Raw genomic sequence first — 18,888 nt, forward strand, 5'->3', positions numbered from 1 at the left:
TGTCAGTGATTTAAAATATTTGTTCATGATATTTTTGGCTACCTTTTTGCTTCTCTTGTAGAAGATACTAATGTTTTAATTTTTGAAATCTTAGATTTAGTAATAACTGAATATGGTACTTTTAGAATTTGCAGAAAGTATTTTACATTCATTATCTTATTTGAGCCTGGCAACAACCCTGTGACATAGGTACTATAGATATTATCCTTATTTCACAAGTAAAGAAATTGAGTCCTAGGGAGCTCAAGTGATTTACTCAAGGACACAGGGTCTTAAGACTTCAGAGGCAGTCCTTTCCCCAGTATATTTACTGGATCTTTTCAACATTGATCTCTTATGACCAGTTTTTGCCTCATAACTTCTTTGTTGCAAAATACAGGCTTGTGAATGCATATGTATGTGTGTGTTTTCAAGATTTGTATTAACTGTTTTTAGATATTTTCATCAAACCAGGACTTTGTTGGTATCAACAGAGTGGTTATAGTAGAGATTATGGCTACCTTTGTTAGTGATGGTGTCCTGGGAAGCACTGTCAATTGGCTGTTCATGCTGGTGCTTGTTGCTGTGGTAATCTCTTCAAGAGGACTATTTTGAAATGACTGTAGAATTCTTATAGGTATTTGAAGTTTTGGATGTGATTTTAAGTAAGAATTTAGAATGTATTAGGTAATAGTAATATCACATGTAAAGGCAGTACTCCAAACAATCTTCAAATTTCATGGTTGAACAAGCAAGTGATTAATTTTCTGCGACCAATGTAATACATTTAAATCTGGACCCTACAGCTAAAACTTTAAAAAAATATATTGCTTACAGGTCAGTGTCTTCTGAAATACCTATGAAATTGCTTCCTTTTGTGGCTTCTCAGCATTGCAACGCAGAATCTAGGTGGTTGCCACTGTTGAGATCCTTGCTATATTTGTGTACCTTGTTCATGAAGCTATATATGAAGTAATAGATCATCATTGATGATGCTGTGGTTGTTAAATACTTACTTATTAAATGTGATCACACAGATGGCAAGTCTTTGAGACAGGCTTTGGACTCAGATCTTTCTGGTTCCAAATTCTGATTCTGCTTAACTCTCTGTGCCTCCAGTCTACATGCATGCTGAAATCCTTGAGGTAATCATCTTGTCTTGGGATATTTGCTCTGATGAGCCCTCATGTTCTTATAGATAGTTATAATAGTTTCTCATTAATGTTAGAATTCTGGGATTCCTCTGCTTCTAAAGAGTTAAAGTTTCAAATTAAATGTCTGAGGTTCTTTGATTTCAATCTGTAGAGATTATCAAGATGCAAATATACCATCTTGAATCTTGCCTAGACCCCAATAGAAATTATATCCCTATAGTGAAATATCTCTCTCTCTCTCTCTCTCTCTCTCTCTGTCACACACTCACACACATACACACACACCCATTCTCATATAACCCTGTGGGGTTTCTTTTTTTTTATGCACTTAGGTACATATACATAATATAGGGAATGTGCAAGTTTGTTATTGTTTTACATGTGCTCAAAATACTGATTACTGTAGATTTCCCTGAGACAATGTAAAGTAGATTGGGGAAAAGTGTAGCCTATATTCAGATCAATACCCCATCTGGTAAATGCCCACTGAATGTAAGCATACTATAAAAGTATTGATTATAATCTGAAGTTCTAATGGAGTTTGACAGTTATTCCCACCATAAACTTCTCCCTCTCAAGTCTAGCCAGATTAATTGGATAAAGAGGGTGGGGTGAAGGTTGGAATAAGGAGTATGTGGAGTCAGAAGTTAATCAGTTTTCCATGTTTTCTTGAAATTCACTTTATTGAAAAGTAATATTCATTTATCTCCATTAGTTAGACAAATAGAGGTTAGAGCAGTGATGGTGTAGTGAATAGATGCTGAACTTGGAATCAGAAAAACCTGAAGTCAAGTCTTACCTCAGGTATTTATGAGTCATGTGATCATAGGCTGATTACTTAATCTCTCTAAGGCTCAGTTTCCTCATCTGTAAAATAGAGACTAAGCCTTTAGTATCTACCCCTTGAGGTTTATGAAGCTGAAATAAGATAGACTTATATCTATATCTACACACATATTACATATACACATATTATAATATATATAATCTTACATGTATCTCACATACACCCATATATGTATATATGGATCTATAACTTGATAGATCCATATATATCTATAGTATCTTAGAAGTTTTAAAGTTGTTTTTATTAGATAAGCTGTGACTTAACAATTAGAGTGAAAATAATTGAATAAAATGCTCAGAATAAATAGTTTGAAGTGGCTACTGATAAAACTTTGCTTTATTACTAGCTATCCCCTGTGCCTAAAATCTCCCTCCTTACCTCTGCCTCTTGGCTTTTCTGGCTTTCTTCAGACTCTCAGTGAAGATCCCACCTTCTACAAGAAACTTTTCCCCTTCTCTCTCAACGTTAGTGCCTTCCCTCCTAGATGACCTCCAGCTTCCCTTGTCTAAGTCTTGCATGTGCACAGTGTTTAGATGTTATTCTACCACTCCCTTTAGAATGTGGGCTTCTTGAAGGCAGCAGTCATTTTTTGCCTTGTTTTGTATCTTCAGCTCTTAGCACAGCATCTGTCATATAATAAATGTTTGTCAACTTAACTTATTCTTTGGCTGCATTAAATGGGATAGTATCGTCCAGAACAAAGAAGGTGTAGCTACATTCTCTATGGGTTATATAGGGAATACTATGCCTCAATCTTAGAGACAAGGGCTGCCTGGACCAGAAGAAAGCTACTAAGAGAGTGAGAGGACTTTGCAACCAAATGCTAAAGAACAAATAGATTAAATCCTGAAGAAAAGAAAGCTTGGCAGGATAAGAGGGCATGATGGGCTGCCTTCAAATATTTGAAGCTCTGTTCTGTTGAAAATGTAGTAAATTTATTCTTTGTGATTCCAAGTGGCATTGTTTAAGGTTTCCTGGGCCTGTGGAAAATGTTGCTTCCATATTCATTATCAGATATGGGTCCTCCTGGGACTCTATCCCAGAGGATTTATTCTAGACATCGTTAGTTTCATGGCATGGAACTGAGGAATTTTATTATTATTTAGTAATGATTTTAGCAAATGTCAAATTATTTCTACAAATTTACTAGTTACATTGCACCAAAGAGGCATCTTTCCTGAATGTGAATTTTTCCAGTATTGATTGAAAGAACTTACTATTTCATTTCAGTTTCTAAAATTACTGGACCATAGGAAATTGCTCCAATATTGTAAGAAATGTTTCTCTTTGAAAATTCAGTCATTCACAGCTACTGACATTATCATAGTATACATGCATTTATAGTTCATTTAGGCTGGGTGACAAATTTATAAAAGCAAAGGAATTTCACTCTTAACAGAGATGCTGTTATCTAAGGATGTAATAAGGTAGAAATGAGGTGAGGTGAAGTTCAGCATACTTAAAACATGTTCCTTAACTGTTCTCTGAATTTCAGCTTGTTTTGGGTATTTTTTATTTAGCTAATAGTTTTCCTGAGCTCATTTTACAATTTTAAGAAGCTGTCTAAATACTTATATTTACATCTTTAAGTTAGAATATTTAATCCTCTAAATAAAAATTAAGATTCTGTAGTCAAAAACTTTCCCTTCCAAATAAAAATTCTAGCTAGATATATATGAAACACGTTAAGTGTTCTTTATTTTTGGCAGCTCTACGGGATATCTAGGAAAATTCTTGGTGATTGAAGTATCTCTTGGGAAGGAGAATGCCGTGCTTTTTACCTGGGTACAGGGTAACAGGGAAGAAGTAGAATTTGATGGGGAAATGACAGCTTTCTGATAGGGCAAATACCAGTGACACTTAGAGAATATTTGGACCCTAGGTTGGAGGAGACTGTTTCTTCCCCCTCTCTTTCTTTTTGTAAAGCAGGATGTCTCTGTGTTATGCAAAAGAAGCGTGTTCATTGTATGACACTATATAAATTTTATGTTTTTTGATTTTAGGGAGTTTTATATCAGATATTAGAATTTGATATTATAGAATTGGTTATTTGCTTCCTAACTCATCTCTCTATTTTTGGTCTTTTAAAAATTCATTCTTAAAAAAAATAATAAAAAATAAAAAAAAATTCATTCTTGACCTTGCTATTAAAATAATCTGTATTGTTGCTATTTCTGAAACTTTTAAAATTGCCTTTTAATTTATTACTTTTTTTTGTTCTTTGGCCCCACAAGAATTGCTACTTTTTTTTTTGGTTTTCTGTTTGTTTTTAAAGTTTTTTCTTAATTATCCACATAAAATAGGAAGAAGAAAAACAAAACGATGGCAATCGCCAGATATGTTTGGTTTGGGAATACTGTACTGGTTCTTGGTCAGATGTAGTCTTATTCTCCTCCATACTTTTTAGTATCACTGTTGCCAACCTAAGTTTCTATGTTTTAGCTGGAGGGAGGTCTGGTTATTCCTTTGAGTAACTCTGTAAATAGGATAAACAACCCAAGGATAATGGTTAGTTGATTCTTTGATATGGAACATATGGAGGGAAATTTTTGCAACTCTACTGAGGCACTGCAAATGCCAATTTTGTCATCCACTCTCTAGTCCCAGGTCACAAATTCAGGATGAACTGAGGAGACCTGCATAGTGCAATGACATTCCTGGGTGTGGAGGCTCCAGACTGTGTGTGTAGGAAAAGGAAGAAGTTTAGAAATCAGTAGTTGTAGTGGTGATATGACTCAGGCCCCAAACTCTGAGCAGAATTTCACTTCTAGTGTCTAGTCCAGAGTGCAAATGAAAACTCTTGAGGAATATCATAGCCAAAATCTAGAGCTAAAAAGTCAGTGACCTTTGCCCAGTCATATAGATTGTGTGTTTCAGTTTCTTTATCTGTACAATTGACATAAATACTCTAAGATTTACTTAGCTTACATGGTTGTTGTGAGAATCAAATGAGATCGCTGTGTTAAACACTTCGCAAACCTTAAAGCATGATATACAAATGTCTATTGTTAATAGTAGTATTATTTCTATTCTTTCATTTCCATTTTTCGGTGACTGGGCCATAATAATGTTTCTAATTGTGTATCTTATCACTGTTGTTTTCCCTCCTCCAAAAACTGAAAAAGACTGTTTCAAAGGCAGTTGAATAAGAAAAGTCAACTAAACATACACTTTAGACATTCATTCTTAATTCAGTTACTAATTAATTTTACCTATTAAAAAACACATTGCTTTGTAATTTACAACAAACTACGCTATAATCTTAACATTAGCATTTAAAAATTATATCATAGATTTAGCATTATAGTTTAAGATGCTTATATTGGTCTTAAAATTTTGATGTTCCATCTTCTAGTATCAATTTTCAGGCCAAATGTAATAAAAATACTTTCTCTTAATTTTGTTTTGTTTTCTTCTTATTTTGGTTGTTAGATCTCAATTAGTTTTAAATTACATCTTGATCATCTTCAGGAAGAAATTAGTTCTATATTTAAAATAATTGTTATAATGTAATGCTCCTAGTATTGTGAATTAGTGAATGTCCTGTTCAGCGCAGAGAAAAGGAATGATGTAATCCATAAAACTAATGTAATAGCCATACAGAAATAAAATGAGCAGTTCTTTAACTGCACACTTGAGGGCTCTGTAGACTGGGAAGAACTGTATAGAACTAATTACAATGGGAAATTCTATTCTTAAGTAAAGTGGTGCATGGTCCCTAAATTGTGTTTAATGCTGGCTAGGTTGTTTGGCTAGATGCCATAATTGGTCTTCCATTCCCTTGATTGAAATCGTAGATAAAAACTTGCTAATCTCCTTTCTCAGCTGAAAGTGTTAAGAAAGTAATCCATCTTTAAAAATGACTTTGCAAAATTACATGGTGTAAAGAATGTTTTTATGGAATCATGAGATGAATGAGAATTGTATTTTATTTCCAAGTTTAAGGTAATAGTATTTCCCATGGGTTTAAAAGGAAAAATCTACTAGAGGACCCTTTAGAGGTGTGAGCACTGAGTGTTTTTTTTCCCCCTGCAGTAAAGCAACATCTTTTCCTCTGTAAAGAATTATTCTGCAATTTCATATAATAGAAATTTAGCAAATGGAGTATTTTAAAATTTTAAATATTTTTAAATATTTAATATTTTAAAATCTTATTCTGGTTACACTTTTCAGGGAATCAGAGCACGCATTTTGGAAACTGTGGTTATGCTGATTCTTCTTGCGCTGCTTATTCTTGGTATAGTATGGGTGGCGTCTGCTCTCATTGACAATGATGCTGCCAGTATGGAATCTTTATATGGTAAGGGATTTATTTCTTTCAGCCATCTTCTGAGTGGCAGCTCATAATTCTAGATACTTTTAAATTCTTGTATTATGTTTTAATCAGCACTTGAAAATGATTTCCAGCATGGCTTATACATGTGTCTACCACATACTTAATATCAATGCAGATTGTTTAAGAAGCTTTCAAGATATTTTTGGTAATTGCCTTTTGTTTCTAAGATGCCACAAAGGGTTTTCCTCTGTCAAGTTTGACAAAAATTTTGTTTTCTAAATCCTTTTGCTCTAGTATCCTGCAGCAGAACAGTTAATAAGACAAAGTTCTTAATTTGCTTCATTCTTTCACCCTTTCACATGTTATTCCTCCATTCCAACCCTACCTTGGAGCATTGGCACATACCTTACCCATTCTCTCCGTTTTCCCAGATCCCCACCTGCCCCCAGTTAATGTGCTCTTCTCCTCAGATTACTGTGTATTTACATATCTGGGTAGAGTCATTGAACTAGGGCTGGAAGGGACCTCTGAAGGCTATCTAATCAAGTTCCATCCTTTTACAATTGGTGAAAGAAAAGCCTGGGGAGACAATGGGCCTTGACTAAAGTCCTACAGGTAACCCAGTGGATAGAGTACTAGGCCTCAAGTTAGGAAGGCTTAAATCTAAATCAAACCTTAGGCACTTACTAGCTATGTGACCTTGGGCAAGACACTTAACCTCTTTTGCTTTAATTTTCTTATATGTAAAATGGAGATAAGAACAGTACCTCCCAGGGTGGTTGTGAGGATTAAATTAGATAATATTTGTAAAGTTCTTTGCAAACCTTAAAGAGCTATATAAATGCTAGTTATTATTATTAATTAGTGGTACTATTTAAACCTAGATCTAGACTTCAGAGTTAATTTTCTTTCTATTATGTTGCATGTTACTGTTATTCAGGATAATGTAAGTTTGGTGAAGATATGCTGGTTTTTGTCTTTTTATCCCCCAACACAGTGCCTTACATATAGTGGGTACTTAATAATTTTTGGTTGAATTGAATTAGGTTCATCTGATTTAAATAAGCAGTTTTAACATTTAATATCTTAACATATATATACCATATTTAATGCATATATTAAAATATTTTTGTTACAGATCTCTGGGAATTCTACCTACCTTATTTATATTCCTGTATATCATTAATGGGATGTTTATTACTGCTTTGTAAGTATTATTCTGATTAGTGGAAATCAGATTTTGTTAACAAACTCTATCAGCCCCATGTCCTAAGAATCAATATTAATAGAGATTTCTAGGAACTTGTGATTCCTTTGATATCAAATTTTCTTAATTTTCTAGGTTTCAACTATTTTTTATTAATTGCATTTTCTTTCAAGAATCCATTAGATAATGTTTCTCATATATCTAGTAGAGTTCATTTTAAAATAAACTTCAGTAAGAAAGGTTGTTGATATTTGGGAGCCTTTTGCTATTTCAGTAGCTGAACACCTATAGATAGGATGCAAAATAAACCATATTTTATTTCATATTGGATAGTTACAACAAAATTTAAATATATTGACTTTATATACAACCACACATATTAAACATACATATCGATGTGGCATCAGAAAACTCGCCATCTATTTTATTGTATGTGTGTGTATATATATATATATATATATATATATATATATATATATATATATATATATATATATATATATATATATATATATAAAATTTCAGGGTTAAAAAAAAGTAGTTTCCAGTTGCTGGTAGTTCCTCAATATTCTGATCTGATAGATGTTGCTGACATTTGCTCTCATCTTTGCCTGGCTTTGTAGAGTGCAAATCTGATGTTAGTTTTGAATTGTGTCTAAGATGAATATCCTTGTTCCCTTTCGGCTCTGAATCTACTAACTCCCACCTGTTTCCCACCTTACTGGGCATCCATTTGGCTTTCTTTGATCTTGCTAGGATCACTTTTACTAAATGGAGACTTTTTTCCCTTTGAGGTAGCAGTATTTTGCAACATTGCCATCAGTTCTCTCCATTTAGGTCAGTGTAATGGGAATAAAGACAGAGCCCTCTGTCTGTACTAATACCCAATTGAGCATTAATTTTATTTGAAATTGCTATTTAGGAAGAAATTTGGCTGGCTACCAGCTTTCCTCATATTTTACGTAGTTTTGTGTATATATATATATATATATATATATATATATATATATATATATATATGCATATATATATAAACTATATCATTTATATGTTCATACACACATTTCAGAGTTTTATGTGGCTCTTTGATAAATGTTTAATATAATTGCAATAGTATTACTTAAAGAAATGAATAAATAAAACTGTTCGTATTTTAAAGATAATGTGCTACTTACCAGGGTCTAAGTACATGAGTAAAGATTTAATATAATATTATATGGTAGTAGGTTAGAAGATATACTTTAGGTTTTCAAATATTACATTTTATTTTATGTTTCAGCTTAACATATATACTTTAAAATGTTTTATTTTTTAAACAATAATACCTATTTAAATAACCCAAAGCAAGAAAAATTTGAAATAATTTAAAAGTAGAGTTAAGACTTGTCCTTCTAAACCTAATGTTATTAATTTTGAACATACGTTCAACTGACACATCTGCATTATTAGAAGGGCACAAATAACCCAAAACATCTTTTTATTCAGAAATTATTTCTGTTTCATTTTGAAAGACATCTTCCTCTATATTTACCTTTTAAGTTTTTTAAATTGGATTCCATTCCCATATCCACAGTGTGGTAAAGCAGCCTAGAACTATGCTAGGCTCTTGGCAGCAGTCTCAGATTGTGATTAAAGTTTGTTGTAGATGCATAATATGTGCACAATCAGTAGAGGACTCTATTATGCTTAGACTGCAGATGATGCATTCCTCCGTGTGCATAGTGAAATACACGCCTTTATTACGTGGAATACCTATAACGTAGGTGTTATTCTTGGCTTCTGACTAAAACATTATAACGATATTTTTCTGTAGTGTGCCATAACACTTTTTTGTGATGTAGAAGTTATTATAAGTTTACGGAAGCAATGACTTAAACTCCAAAAATGTTGTTAACTATCGCACCAGACAGCAACTTTTATTATTTCTATTTAGTGTATCTCAGTTCTAATTATAAGCTCAGTTGGTTCTGTTACTCACAAACTAAACAGTTAAAAAACCTGTGATTAAATCCTTGAATCGAGAAGTACATGGGTTTATCTATTTGTTTTTTGATGTCCGTACATCTAGTATTTTAGGGGATTCTTTGGAAAACAAAAACTTATAGTGAAAAATGTTTAAATCATATTTCTTTGGTTGGTTGAATATAATAAAGCCAGTTTAAACTGTCTAACTATTTATTTGATTATATTGAAGGTCACATTGACCTAGTGACATATAATGTATATTTTCCCACTGTAACAGACTACCAAGTGGGTGTTAGTTTTGTCCCTTAACATGTCTTGGAATGAAATTTTAGTACATTATTTATTTATTTCTAATGAAAATCAAAATTTTAGTCCCATGGATGACCCTCTTGGTTGTTTTCAGTATCATACTTATTTTTCTACTCATATTGAATTTTAATTTTTTAAAAATATTCAATATTGACTTTCCTATTGGGAGTCTAAGGCTGATTGCATTGATATACTTCAATGCTATAGCAAACATTTTAACTTAGAGGAAGTATCTAAGAGATGAGCATTGTTTAGTTTATATGAGTAGTTGGTACTTATTCATATTAAAATGATTTCAGTTTGGTAACATATAATCTGTCATTTTGCTCTGTATCAGGCAAAAATTAAAAATTCCTGTGTGATATTTGCTAAACATTAAATTAAAAGTGCCTAAATATTCTGTGAGAATACTGAAAAAGGGCCATTTTAATTTGGATGCATTATAGTCTGCATAGATTAGGAATATGTTTACCTCAGCTTTGAAATGTAAATATCTGTCTTAGTAAACAATTTATTTTCTGCAGTATGCACACCAGTTGGGCTTTCACGAATGTTTACAGTCATGGGTCAGCTGTTGGTGAAACCAACAGTAAGTATTTTGTAGTCATTGTTTTCTACTAAAATAAATGTAATTGCATTTGAGCATCTTTTAAATTATATTGTGGTTTGCTATTGAGCAAGGTATATACAATAGGAATCTTTGATTGTGTGATTGTAGGTCTTGTTGGAAAAATTCCCTTAGTGCGTTTAAAATCAAAGTTTCTTAATCTTTAAAGTCATAAGTCATTTTAGCCCACCATCCTTCTTCATGGGACTAAGTGTTAAAAGGAACCCAAAAGATCATGGGTCTGTACTCCTTATTTAACAGATGAGGAAACTGAGGCTCTACAAGGCAAAATGAACTTCTCAGGAGTCACAGAAGATTTATGAACAGTTTTTCTAATAAACAAAAATTTTAGAATTTTTCAAGATTTATCATAGAAATATATCTATGCATCTTGTTTTTTATCTAGGAGAGATATTCTTAAAGATTATACCGTATATAACTTTATATATATGTACACACACATAAATATAGCATGTATACGTATTTATCATGTAATTTTTTTATAAATGGAATTTTCATCAATTTTCATTTTAATTTCATATTAGATGTTTATTATTAATCCTTGGTAGTGATTCTGAATGATTTTACTGTTACTCTTTCTTTGCAGATTAATTACTTGATAGACTTTGATGTACTAACAGAATTTGCTACCTTTTTCCCCAGAGTTAATCTTTTTTTTTTTTTATAAATGGAAGAATCTATTTGTAGTATGAATTAACTTTATCTAATTTATCAGTTTCATGAAATTGAGTTTTTGCATGTGTGTATAAACATAAATACAAATATTTTAAAGGATGCAGTCATTTTAACATAATTTCTAGAAATTTATTCGTTAAGCCAACCTCATTCACGTATAAGGCACATTGCATTAAATTGATTTAAACCTTGAGATGTCAGGTCTTGATCATTTGTACCAATGGAGGAGATTAGGGGCACAACTATTCTAAAAATTAGTCACATTTGGCTTTGTTATATGTGTTTTGGCATTTGCAGTTGGAATATATTATATTATTTAGGAACCTATTTATATGAAATAATGAACCTACACAGTGAAGGCCTGGCTGCAGAGAAACTAAAAAAAAGAGAAAAAAGAAAAGCAGTTTGACTCTTATTGCCCCTGCTAAGCTCTTCCATTTTGGAAATAGACAGTTTGTCTCTCAGACTGATGCAACATACTAATCTCAAGCAGTTCTGTCCTCTCTCAGATCTTCCTTGGAGTGAGGGTGTGTAGTTAAGTGTGTGGTTTTTAAAGTTTTGTGTTTTTTTTTCATTGCTGGAACAGGGCTGAATACTAATAATTATCTTTGCATTGTGATTTACAGTTTGGAATACTTTCATATGTGTTATTTCATTTGATCTGCATTGTGAGGTAGTGAGGGTAGTGTTACTGTCCTCATTTTACAGATGAGAAAACTCAGGCTTATAGTGGTTTAGTGACTAACTCCATATGAAGCAATTAGAAAGAGATGGAGTTGGTCTTAGAACCAAAATCTTCTGACTTGAATTGCTACACTGTAAAAATCCCCCCACTCTCCATGAAGCATATGCAATGTAATGTAAACTAAGCGAATGGTTTTAGAGTATACTGTTAATTTCGCACTGTCAAATGCAAAAAATCAGGTCAAGTCAGCAAGTGCCTACTATGTACCAGGCCCCGTGCTACTACCTAGGTGGGGTGGGAGGATAGCATGTATAATTGATTTAACCAATATTGTTTTCATTTTCATTTAATTTAGAGGGGAACATGACATGATGGAAATGTGTTATATGCTGTTAAAATTGAAATCCCTCCATTTCCTTAATTGGCCTTGTTATAGGTTGACTTTGATAAAGGACAGTTAAATTTCATTATGGTATTTTTGAGGTATAGGAAGTGACAAAACATTACATATCAATGAATTACTTTATGGGTCATTTGTGCCAAATTTAATGTAAGTGTTTGACAGGTTAGTACACACAAGTAAGAAAACAAGTATTGAGCTAAATTTTTTATGTCCTTTCTACTTTTAAATTATGCCTTTTGGAGCATATATAAGCATATTTAAGTTTATGTATACTTAGAAATTGTGACATTTAGTAATTATAAAGAAAACTAGTTTTCTTCAGCTTTATGCTTTTGGCTAATAAATTCAAATTCTTTGATAAAGAAACAAATTTTGGCTTTTTGAGAATGGAAATCAGTAAGGTGAATCCACCTTGGGGCAGTTTTTTGGTGTATTTAGTAACGTATGTATTCCTTAGCTTGCAGATGTTTTAATGGAATTATAACTTAGTCTAATATTTATATAGTACTTTTAGTCTTGTACATAAATTAAAACTTAACAATCATTTATTTAACATTACTGCATCGATGAATAATTTTATTTTTATATTTAGATTCTTGAAGACCTGGATGAACAAATTTATATTATTACCCTTGAGGAAGAAGCACTTCAGAGGAGACTAAATGGTATTTAAATGTTAAATATCTAGACCAGAAAATTATCATGTGAATCAATAGTAAAGGATCTGGACAAAATAGACTGTATCTGCTGATTTGGAATCAGAACTGGGGAGAAAGATGGGCCGTGGCCTAACCGTGTGGCCATGTGAATGAGGCATCAATTCTTTCCTTAATCGAAGTGATGGCTTCGAAAGGAGGTATTAAAATTTATGACATTGTCAGCTGTGGAGCAGATGCATCTTACCAGCAGATGCATCTTTGCAAAGCCTCAGTCTGTATTATTGAAAGATAAACTTTCAGTTACTTGGCTGTTGAAGTTTACACATTTTCATGTAATCTTGTGGATGGCTTGGGTTACTCTGCCATCTCTTTATATTCTGAAATCATGGATCCAGGCAAGTTACAGAACTGTCAGTAATCATGGCTGATATTTAGATGATGCTTTAAGGTTTGCCAAAAGCTTCATACGCTATCTCATTTGACTCTTGCAGTTGCTGTTTGAGGTAGGTTCTACAGGTGTAATTTCCTCTTTCTGTAGATTAGGCAACAGGTTCAGAGTGGTTAAGTGACTTATTCATTGTTTGATAGTGTCGTAGGCAGGTGTTAAACCAAGATCTCTCCTGATTCTGAGGTCAGCACTCTTACTGCATCCTTAAGGTGTCAGAAACTTGTTTTCTTAATTATTTCTTGAAAGTAAATTATTTTTTGGCCTGAAATTTTGAAGATCATTTTAAACTAGATTGTGAAGCATTTTAAGAAATTAAAAATTTTATTTTTTAAAGTCCTCGAATAGTTTTAAAAATTAGTCTCTAGTAGAAAGAGGAAATTAATAAAGGAGTGGAAAATATATAAATTTTTCTTGATTTGTTTTTATTTTAGTGATTTTTTTGTCTTGACCTGGTTTCTCAATGTATTGAAAGATATGTAATTTTTTTTCAAGGTTCAAATTAGCAACAAATTATATTTCTATTTTAATTCAGAAACAAATAGTATGTTATAGGGATGTGTTTTCACCAAAGTGCATAATTCTGAAGCATCTTAAGTGAAACTATACATAAAGATTTGTTTAGATCAAAAAATGTATATTAGATTTATTTTGAAAGGTTTTTTGTGTGTGAAGGGTAGAGTTGGAACCATTGTACAAAAAGTAAAATAGACACCACATACTGAGGGGTAAACTCTTAGATCTTTGATCCCTTAGCTTCATTACGTTATTAACACCACTTTACGTGCCACTATATTTAGTTGTTAGTAGTAATTGAAAATAAATGAGTGTTACAGATTTTATTCAGAAACAGTGTTATCAGCTTCATACTATAGCATTAAATTTATAAGCCTTTTTAGAATTTATTTGGTATAGATAGTCATAATAATATGTAATATATATAAGCTGTCAGGAATTAAGATGAATGTGTTTCAACAATGTAGGATGTATTTAATGCTATCAAATAGGATTTAATTTTCTTCCTCTCTTATCCCAGTAGTTTTGAAATGTATATTATTTCTATTTTACAAATCAGTAACTGAAATTTAAAGAGATTAGACATGTTGTGTCATGGATAGTAGTGGTGCTAGGAATAGTATTTGAAATAAGCCCTTTCTTTACCAGCTTTTACTTCTTCCCTGACCCCATCTTTTCTGGACTGGCCCTCCAAAAATACCCTTCTAATTATTTTAAAATCTTAAGGCTTACGCAAACTCCTAAAGTTTGAAAGTGTCACTTTTAAAGAAAAAGAAATAATAGCTAGAAGGCCAAATGCATCTTTAAATGAAGTAGAGTAAGAAAACTAATATGTAGGTGTTAATAAAATATAGATTTTACATTTTAAAGTCATTAAAATGGATTCAACAGCAAATTTTTGTTTTGTATCATTTTGGTGGGCCATATTCTACGTATCTCTACTATTATGTAAGTTGTCTCTTTATAATGTACACACAAAGATCTATTCACTGAGACTCTTTGAAGACATCATAGGGTGATTATTATGGTTACTGTTTGATGTTAGTTATCTATTGTAAAATACTTAAAGTGGAAAATATGAGATCTGTTAGTAGAGGCATGTTTATGGTATAAAGTGAATGCTTCTTTGACAAAAAGTCAGATAATCCATGTATGGGTGTTGAGTGTTTTCATTAGTCCATCCCAGAAGTTAGAGGAGTAAAATGTATAGGATCTGCTACTTTTAGTCTGAAAAAGTATAAAGAATATAATTCTAGTCTTGTGAATTAATTTTATTTTGGTTATTCTTTTGCCTTATTATGTAATTGAGAAATATATCTTTGGTTATATTCTTATATCCTATAAAATCACTTGAAGAGTGTGGATTTTATTTAATGAAAATTCATTCCCAAATATACACTATGCCAGGTTATTCTTGTAATTTAAAAACTGTGATAATTTTTTATTTTTTCCCAGTTATATGTAAAAACAATTTTAAAAATTCATTTAAAAAATTTTAAATTTCAAAATCTCTTTCTTCTTCCCTCTCTCCCGTATTCCCCTCCCTGAGATGGCAAACAATTTGATATTGGTTATACACGTGCAATTATGCAAAAATATATTTCCATATTAGTCATATTGTGAAAGAAGAAACAGGTAAAAAAAAAAACCATGAAAAAATTTGTATACTTTGATCTGCATTCACAGTCCATTTGTTTTCGTGGATGTGTGTAGAATTTTTCATTATGAGTCCACTGGATGATTATATTGCTGAGAATAGCTAAGTCATTCACAGTTGATCATCATATAATATCTCTGCTGTTACTGTGTACAACATTCTTTAGGTTCTGCTCATTTTATTTTGCATCAGTTCATGTAAGTTCAGGTTTTTCTGAAATCATCCTGCTTGTCATTTCTTATAGCACAGTAATATTCCATTATAATCATATACCTCGACTTGTTCAGCCATTCCCCAACTGGTAGCTATCTCCTCAATTTATGTTCTTTTGCCACCCCAAAACGAGCTGCTTGCTATAAATATTTTTGGACAAATAGGTCCTTTTTATTCTTATTATTTCTAAGGTAACAAGGAATCATTAACAAAATAATGTGAAATCTTATGCAGGAAAATGTTAAAAGTTATATGATGGAGGAAGTCTCATTTTGTGTATTTTGAAGCAAGCTTTTCACTAAAATTTGTGGAACTATGGGTAAGAAAATAAAGGATCACAAAATTTGACCAGTGGAAGAGAACTCAATGACTCTCTGCTTCATCTGTACACAAAATGAATCCCTATTATAACATAGCCAACAAGTAGCCATCCATCCAGTAAGGAAGGGAAGCCAGCCCTCTCTTAATATACTTATTCTGCTTTGAATCAGTTGTTAGGGAATTTTGCCTGAAATCAAGCCTAAATTTGCCCTCCTCAATTTGACCACCTTTTAAGTACTTGAAGATGGCTGTCATGTGCCCCTGAGTCTTCTCCGGGCTGAATGTGCCCAGTTCCTTCAACTAATCCAATACGACATGGTCTCAGGGCCCTTCCTTAGTCTGATTGTTCTCTTCCTCACATCCTCTAGCTCATCTAGAATTGAGCATAGTATTCCAAGTAAGGTCTGATGAGGGCAGAATACATTGGAACTGTTACCTCCCCTTTCCTGGAAATTCTGCCTCTCTTAATGCATCCCAAGATCACATTAGTTTGGGGGGTTTTTTTTTGCCCACTATGTCATACTACTGATTGATGTTATACTTGCCATCCACTAAAACTCTGTCTTTTTTTTTTTCAAGATAAGTGCTATTATTCTACTATGTCTTCCCTCTTGTGTTGTAAAGTTGTGTGTTTGTGGTTGGTTTTTTGTTTGTTTGTTTTTCACCAAAATATAAAATCTTACATTTATTTCTGTGGAATTTCATCTCTTTGGATTCGATCCAATGCTCTGTCAGGGTCCTTTTGAATTTTGACTTTGTCATTTCATATGTTAACTCTGCCTCCTAGATTGGTGATGTCTGCAAATTTGATAAGCATGTCTCTGAACTTTTATATGTTATTCATAAACATGTTAAATGGCCTAGGGTCAAGCATAGATCCCTGCGATACTCCACTGGAGATTTCTTGCCATCTTGACATCTGAGGTATGAATAAATCCTCTTTGAGTCTGGCCATTCAGTCAGACAGATGGAATCAGTACTAAATTCATCTTAACTGTATTATCATCTAGTCCATATGATGTCTTCTCTACAGGAAGAGTATCAGAGACTTTATCAAAAGGTTTTGTTAAATTCTAAGTTAAATTATATAAACTGTAGCATTCCCCTCATCTACTAGTTTAGTAATCCTATTACAAAAGGAAAGAGGTTAGGCTGGCACAGTCCTCTGTCAGTGAAGCAGTGTTGGCTTTTTTTAACCCCTTTTTTTAATCTTTCTAGATATTTGTTACCCATCTTTTTCATTCTGTCTAGAATTGTCCCTGAAACCAAAGGCAAATTCACTGACCTATTTTCAGAGTTTCTTCATCGTTTTGGAAAGGGGCAGCATATACCCCTTTCCAGTCTTGTGTTATCATTTGCATTTTCTATGATCTTTCATATTTCACTGACTGGTTCAGCACTAATACCTGCCAGTTCTTTCAGGACTGAAGATATATCTAGTTAATCCTGGCCAGGTGACTTTCATTCATCAACAGCATGTAAGCGCTCTCACTTATCTCCTTATTTTAGACATCAACTCCCTGTTATTTTTATTCTGAATTTCTACAGTAGTGGTCATTCTCCTTGACGGAGAAAAACAGAGGCAAAATAAAGATGAAATCCCAACAATGATCTCATTTCCCACAAAAGTCCTCTTCCTTCATTGTGTCTCTTTTTCTCCCATCACTGCTTTAGAACTTACAGCTTTCTTACTCCTGATAGCATTCTTACAGGACTGTGACACATATTATGCATCCTCTTTTCCCCAGCCTTGCTTCCATCTTTTAGACATTTATTTTAAATTGTAAGTTGGTATGTGAGTTTCCTATGCATCCACATCAGTATCTTCAGAAAAGTCCTACTTTTACTTCTCACTGCAACTATTTTCCTTTTTTCTTCAGAATTTCATTCTTAAGCACTTGCTATTCCTCCTCATTTGACTTCCCTTGTGGTGTTTTAGTTCATGTCTTCCTCTGAGCCTTTTGAAATCTATTTTCTGAAAATTTAGGATGGTTGTCAGACTACCCAAATTTCTTTTTCTCTTTCACAAACTATAGGAGGGAATAATTGCTTTCCCAGAGGGTTTCTATTATTTCTACCCCAGCAACTGTTTCTTTCGATCTAGAATAGAATTTTCCCTTGTCAGTTCTTCCATCTTTCAAAGGATGAAATTACCAGTAATGCAAATCAAGAAGTTATTAGTTGCTTGACTTTTGGCAGAGAGATCTCCAGCAGATGTCTTGAGACTTGGAGTCTCCCATCGGTGCCTCTATGCCAGGCTTCTGCCCTGTTTCCTAAATTCCTCATCAGTTTCCTCTTTCTGGCCAGGTGTTTTTAATAGTACATTACCAATTACAAAATCATTTCTGTTTTTCCCTCATTGATCTTCGTCTATCCGTTATACATCTCTGTGGTTCCTCTATGTCCTCATGAGTATACCTTCTTAATAAAACTAATGTAGCCTCATTCCCTTTCCCTTTGCCCATTTCTTTTGGATAAGGCATACTTTTACACAGTATAGTCTAGTCATGGCTTTCATCCAACCGTAATGCCAATGCAGTACCCATAGCAGTCACTATGAATTTGCATGTGTGTTTCCAGGGTGAATTCACGAAATATAAATAACTCTCTTCCTCAGAGATGAAACCAAGATATTTATTCAGATGCCAGAAAGCCAGTTCCTCCATGGTAACAAAGAAGTTTATACACATCATCAGTCCAGGGAGTACCGACCTCCCCAAGCCTTCCCTGTTAGGCCTCCCCACAAACAAGCTCCCCTAAGCAAAATTCCTTCCTCTCTCACTTATACTAGCTGCTCTGCCTCCCTGGCTCGCTGTCTCCCAGTCCCTCTGCTGTGTCTTACTTCCTGCTCCACCCATTTGGCAAGCTCCTCCCACCATGCCATGTTACTCAGGCTCTGTGTGACTCAGGTCCTGCCACAGCAGTCAGCTGGTCCTGAGCTCTGAAAAG

General features: G+C 33.2%; 1 protein-coding gene across 4 annotated transcripts in view; it reads left to right on the forward strand.

Moving 5' to 3' along the window:
- Positions 1–18,888, forward strand: part of LMBR1 (limb development membrane protein 1) — a 180,234-nt gene that overhangs the window by 113,080 nt on the left and 48,266 nt on the right. For all 4 annotated transcript variants that reach the window (XM_072652099.1, XM_072652098.1, XM_072652100.1 and 1 more), the window contains 4 exons: positions 6,154–6,280; positions 7,395–7,463; positions 10,262–10,326; positions 12,721–12,793. In XM_072652099.1, coding sequence (XP_072508200.1) covers positions 6,154–6,280; positions 7,395–7,463; positions 10,262–10,326; positions 12,721–12,793 — 334 coding nt within the window. The remainder of the gene's footprint in view (positions 1–6,153; positions 6,281–7,394; positions 7,464–10,261; positions 10,327–12,720; positions 12,794–18,888) is intronic.

Source organism: Notamacropus eugenii, chromosome 3, assembly GCF_028372415.1.
Source record: "Notamacropus eugenii isolate mMacEug1 chromosome 3, mMacEug1.pri_v2, whole genome shotgun sequence".
Lineage (NCBI taxonomy): Eukaryota > Metazoa > Chordata > Mammalia > Diprotodontia > Macropodidae > Notamacropus > Notamacropus eugenii.